The sequence below is a fragment of the Sceloporus undulatus genome, chromosome 1 (genome assembly GCF_019175285.1).
Source record: "Sceloporus undulatus isolate JIND9_A2432 ecotype Alabama chromosome 1, SceUnd_v1.1, whole genome shotgun sequence".
NCBI lineage: Eukaryota > Metazoa > Chordata > Lepidosauria > Squamata > Phrynosomatidae > Sceloporus > Sceloporus undulatus.
Window position 1 is genome coordinate 64,985,166 of NC_056522.1, and position 6,000 is coordinate 64,991,165.

The 6,000-nt window shown below is 48.1% G+C and overlaps 1 protein-coding gene across 1 annotated transcript in view; it reads right to left on the reverse strand.

Annotated features, from left to right (window-relative positions):
* Positions 1-6,000, reverse strand: part of WDR64 (WD repeat domain 64) — a 105,234-nt gene that overhangs the window by 85,724 nt on the left and 13,510 nt on the right. The window contains 1 exon segment of the mRNA XM_042440396.1: positions 119-222. Within this exon segment, the coding sequence (XP_042296330.1) occupies positions 119-222 (104 nt within the window).

Below are 6,000 nucleotides of genomic sequence, written 5' to 3' on the forward strand. Positions count from 1 at the left end.
GGGGGAATTTTGATGTAGTGAAGGAAATAGAATGATGTATGATATAGATACGGGGATTTTATTGAATGTACAATCTCAATAAAGAATTTTTATAAAAATATATATAAAAAAAGATTACCTGGCTATTAAAGATGGACAACATTCCTTTCTGAGATGCTGTTACTATGAAATCCAGCTGTGGTATTTTTACTATGCATTTTATTACATCACGTCTCTTGACTCCTGCCAAAAGGAAAAAAAGTTACAAATTTTACAGTGAAACCTTTAAGAATTAGATAATGTACAAACCAAAAAAAAACAAAGGGGAAAATGTCTAATTTTTTATACCAACGCAGGCAGAATATAAGAAGAGGGGAAAAATAAAAATAAAAATCAAGAGAAAATATTATAAGCAATTTAGGAAAAAGAGGAAGAGATTAAAGTTAACCCCTGAAGGAATAAATTAATCATGGAATTAAAAGCCTTACAGAAGCAATTTTCTATGGAACTGGTATCAGAAGTGGGGGAAAAATATAAGCAGGAAAAGAGAGGAGCAAATCTGCAGGCTAGCCATGGAAGTGACAGGCATTAAAATTAAGAAAAGGGTATGAGAAAATACTTATTATCAACGTAAGAGTCGGAAAGGAAGTGGTAATGGAATAGACAATAATAAAAATAAATTCATGAATACCATTATAAGTATTTTACATCACAAGAAATTTCACAACATAAAATCAAGAATTATACAAGCAAGACTTGTATCAAAAATTAATAAGACACAAAAAGGAAATATAGGACAAAACAAAACTAGTTTAAAAAGACAACAAAATTAGGGTAAAATCTAGAGAGGATTTGGAAAAACAGGGTATTCAGTGTTCATGGTATTTACACAGGCAATTATTTGAAAGGCACAAAATGGGTATAAAATTAGAAGGGGTTGAGATGGAGTTATATGAATTTGATAAAATTATGTGTATAGATAGGGAGCATACTATTGCAAAAACATATAAATTTTTGTTAAAGTATGAGATTGAAGAAGAATTTATACATGATAATATGATTAAATGGACCAGAACTGTGGATATTCCATGCAAGTGGTAAAGTGGGGAAGCATTGGGACAAAGAGTATGAAATTTACCTTGAATTACAGCTTGCATGAAAATTGGTATTGCATGAAAATGTTTTACAGATGGTATTTAACACCTGGAAAATTGGCTGAGATATATAAAGGGCAAAGTAATTTATGTTGAAAATGTAATTGAAGTGAAGGTACTTTTTTCATGCTTGGTGGACATGCAAAAAAGCAAAGCAGTTCTGGTCCCAGATAAATAAAATAAAGTTGGAAATCTTGCAAAAGAAATTGGAACTAAAATCTGAATTGTATTTATTGAATATGGTTGATGATGTGGTGGAACCACACAAGGAAAGAATAATGCTCTATATGATCTCTCCTGCCAGATTAAGATATGAACAACATGGGTAAACACTGGATATCCCATCTATTGATGAATGGTTGACTAAACTGGTGGACTTAGCCAAGATGGATAAGCTGACTTGCTTGACAAAGAAGTTGTAAATTTATTAATAAATGGGAACCATTGACAAATTATATAAATTTAAAGTGGGGAAGAATATATACTTTTGGATTTTGTTAAGAACAATATATTATAATTACAAGTAATATGTAGACTATGTAGAAGGGGTCACAGAATAAGAAGAGGATGAAAAATAATATATATATATATATATATATATGACGTAAAAGTTAGCTAACCGGGTAATTATAATTGAAAATTTAATGAGCAGATAGTATACAGCTAGACATAGTAAAGTTGGTAAATTCCTATATTAAGATACCTTAGAAGGTGCAGTTTTCTGCCAGTTTGTTGTAGTTTTTGATTAAACTCATGGAAATAAGATTAGATTAATATGTAGGGGGTAAAGGAATAGAAAGGAAGGAAACGAAAACGAGTTAATGAAAAATATTAAATACCAATTTGCTAAAGGTGGGAAGTATTATAAATAATAAATAAAATTTTTATTTGTACCCCGCCCTTCCAAACGATCAGGGCGGCTAACAAAATGCACCGAAGTGCAGACAATATACAAGATTAAAAAACAACCATAATAAAACAACAATCCATAAAAACAATAAAAAGCCCCTTAGCCCGTCCTCACGGCCACGAGAGAGGAGGGAGGCCCACAGGATATTTAGTCGGGGAATGCCTGATTAAATAGGAAGGTTTTAAGACCCTTCCTAAATTGGGCCAGGGTGGAAGATGAGCGGAGCTCCGTGGGCAGCGTATTCCAAAGGGCTGGGGCAGCTGTGGAAAAAGATCTTCTGGCAGTGACAGCCAACCTAGCCCCAGGCACCTTCAGGAGTTGCTGCCCAGATGTTCTGAGGGTGCGAGGCGGAATGTACGGGGAGAGGCGGTCCTTCAGGAATCCTGGGCCCAAGCCATTTAGGGCTTTATAGGTAATAACCAACGCCTTATATTGAGCTCGGAAGCGGATGGGCAGCCAATGGAGATCTTTAAGCACAGGTGTTATGTGGCTGGTCCTGGGAGCACCAGTGACCAGCCGCGCTGCCATATTCTGCACCATTTGCAGCTTCCGAGTTTGGTATAAGGGTTGCCCCATGTAGAGTACATTACAGAAATCCAGTCTCGAAGTTACCAGAGCGTGTACAACAGTTTCAAGGTCCCTCTGGGCCAGGTATGGGCGCAGCTGGCGAATCAGCCGAAGCTGATAACAGGTACTCTTGACCGTCGCATTCACCTGAGCAGTCAGGTGAAGGGACGAGTCAAGAAGCACCCCCAGACTGCGCACGGAGTCCTTCACGGGGAGCGTGACCCCATTCAGGACAGGTGGAACCACCTCCATTCCTGGACCAGGGGAACCTATCACTAGTACCTCCGTTTTCTCTGGATTCAACTTGAGTCGGTTTTCCCTCATCCAGCCCATTACTGACTCTAGACAGGCCACGAGAGGAGAGACGCCATCCCCAGTCACTGCATCAGTCGGAGACATAGAGAAAATGATTTGGGTGTCATCAGCGTACTGATAACCCCACGCCCCATGTCTCCGGATGATCTCTCCCAGCGGTTTCATGTAAATGTTAAATAGCATGGGAGACAGAATGGCTCCTTGAGGGACCCCGGTTTTAAGGGCCCGCTCGCTGGAGCACACGTCTCCCAGCTGCACCATCTGGGACCTCCCAGAGAGGTAGGAGCGGAACCACTGGAGCGCAGTGCCCCCGATTCCCACCTCAGCCAGGCGCCCCAGAAGGATACCATGGTCTATGGTATCGAAAGCCGCTGAGATGTCCAAGAGCACCAACAGGGACACGCTTCCCCTGTCAATGCCCAGACGGAGATCATCGACCAAGGCGACCATGGCCGTCTCAACCCCATGACCCGCCCGGAAGCCAGTTTGAAATGGGTCCAGATAATCCGTTTCATCCAAGACCGCCTGAAGCTGGATCGCAACCGCCCTCTCGATCACCTTTCCCAAAAATGGTAGCAGCGAAACAGGCCGATAATTATTATGAACCAGGGGGTCAAGGGAGGGCTTTTTTAGGATCGGTCTTACTATGGCCAATTTAAGATCCGATGGAAATCGCCCATCCCTGAAAGATGTATTAATTATCCGGCGTAACAAAAGTGTTACCGCCGGTCCCCCCTGGGCTGCTAACCACGAGGGACAGGGATCAAGAGAGCAGGTTGTCTTCCGAACACTTCCGAGGATCTTGTCCACATCCTCGGTACTCACCGACTCAAACTGATCCAGTATAACACAGTCCACGGAGGCTCTGGACGCTTCTACCCTAGGTTCTGCCATAATGTCGGCGTTCAGACCTTCGCTTATACGAGAAGTTTTATCCACGAAAAAGTCGTTAAACAAGTCACAGCAGGCCTTAGAAGGTTCAAGGATCTGGTTCAGGGCGGGAGGGAGCTGAGTTAGCTCCCTGACCACCCTGAACAACTCTGCCGGACGCGACTCCGCGGACGCAATACGAGCACCATAGAACGAGTTCTTTGTTGCTCGTATTGCCTCTCCGTAGTCCTTTAACAGTCGGTCTAGGAGAGTCTTGTCGTCTAAGCAAAGGTGTTTCCGCCAACGGTACTCTAGCCGTCGCAGGACCCGCTTCCTCGCCCGGAGATCTTCCGTATACCAGGGCTTACGTTTGGAAGCGGGCCTGAGAGGGCGCTTGGGAGCGATTCTGTGTATAGCCCCAGAGAGACCGGTATTCCAGATACCGGTGAGGGCATCAACAGAGTCGCCGTCATTTCCAACCGTGAGCCCCTCTAAGGCTTCTTGGAACCTCTCAGGTTCCATCAGCCTACGAGGGTGGACCATTCTAACCGGTCCGCCACCCCCGGGGGGGATCTGGGTAGAGGCCTTGATTTTCACCTCTACCAGGAAATGATCCGTCCATGACAAGGGGGAAATATTAGCTATTTCCACCCACGGATTATCCGCCTCCGAACAGAAGACCAAATCGAGAGTATTACCCGCACAATGCGTAGGACCCTGTATCAGCTGGGACAGGCCCATGGCCGTCATGGTCTCCATGAATTCCCGAGCCGCACCAGATGGAACAGAGCAGGCCGTGAGGGAGATGTTGAAGTCACCCAGGACAAGAAGCCTGGGCGTCTCCAACATCAGCTCAGCAACCAGCTGTGTCAGCTCGTTAAGGGAGTCCGCTAATGCACGGGGTGGCCGATACACTAACAGAATCCCCAGACTGTCCCTAGCCTTTAGGGTCAGGTAAATACACTCGATATAGGTGATCTGCCGGAGGTGGTTCCTGGTGAGGGACACGGTGTTCCTATGTACCAAGGCCACACACCCCCCCGCCCACCTAACCTGCGCTGGTCCTTCACCGAGTACCCGGCAGGCAGGGCCTGAGCCCACACAGCATCCCCTTCAGGCCCCAGCCAGGTCTCGGTAATGCAAGCCAGGTCACACTTAGAGTCCTCCAGGAGATCCTGGAGGATGTGGGTCTTGTTATTAATAGACCTGGCATTGCACAGGAGCAGCGACAGGGTTTGTGGCACGGTTGGAGTGACCCTCAGGTCCTTCAGGTTGGGAGGGGGACAGGAAGGCGAGATAGATATGATGCATCTATCCCGTCTTCCCCTGGAACGAAAGTCCCTTCTCCCACCGCCATACCTCCCCCTGCCCCACACAACCTCAATTGGGGCTCCGCCCACCAAGGTGTTATCCCCGGCCCAGGCATCCCCCGCATCCCTATCCTTCCCCCACCCTCCTATGGCTGTTAATGGAGCAGAGGTTAGCCACTGTAGGCATCCCCTGCTCCTAAGGCTATTCTAGCCTCCTATACCCGTTGAGACTGCGCAGCTGCGCAGGAGCGCATCGTCGGAGTTCCCCAGTCCGCGGGCGGCACTCCCGGGGTGGTGCGCAGATGCGCATCTTCGAAACCACCGGGAGGAGGCCGCCCAACGAGGCACAGTCCCAGCAGCAGCGGCGGCGTCGGTGGTCCCTTGGGCGAGGAGGCAGAGGGGGGCGTGTCCGGGAGGGCCGGTTTCCCGGCTTTTGTACCCGCTGCTCTCACCAGCGGGCTCCTCCCAAACTTTCCCCCAGCAGTCTTAAAGGGCCCCTCTCGCACCTGGCCGCCAATCGCCAAAGCCAGGCCGAGCCCAGAGTCTCAAGCGGGGTCCCCCGCCGCGGAGTTCCCCAGTCCGCGGGCAGCACTCCCGGGGCGGTGCGCAGATGCGCACCTTCGAAACCACCGGGAGGAGGCCGCCCAACGAGGCACAGTCCCAGCAGCGTCGGCGGCGTCGGTGGTCCCTTGGGCGAGGAGGCAGAGGGGGGCGTGTCCGGGAGGGCCGGTTTCCCGGCTTTTGTACCCGCTGCTCTCACCAGCGGGCTCCTCCCAAACTTTCCCCCAGCAGTCTTAAAGGGCCCCTCTCGCACCTGGCCGCCAATCGCCAAAGCCAGGCCGAGCCCAGAGTCTCAAGCGGGGTCCCCCGCCGCGGAGTTCCCCAGTCCGCGGGC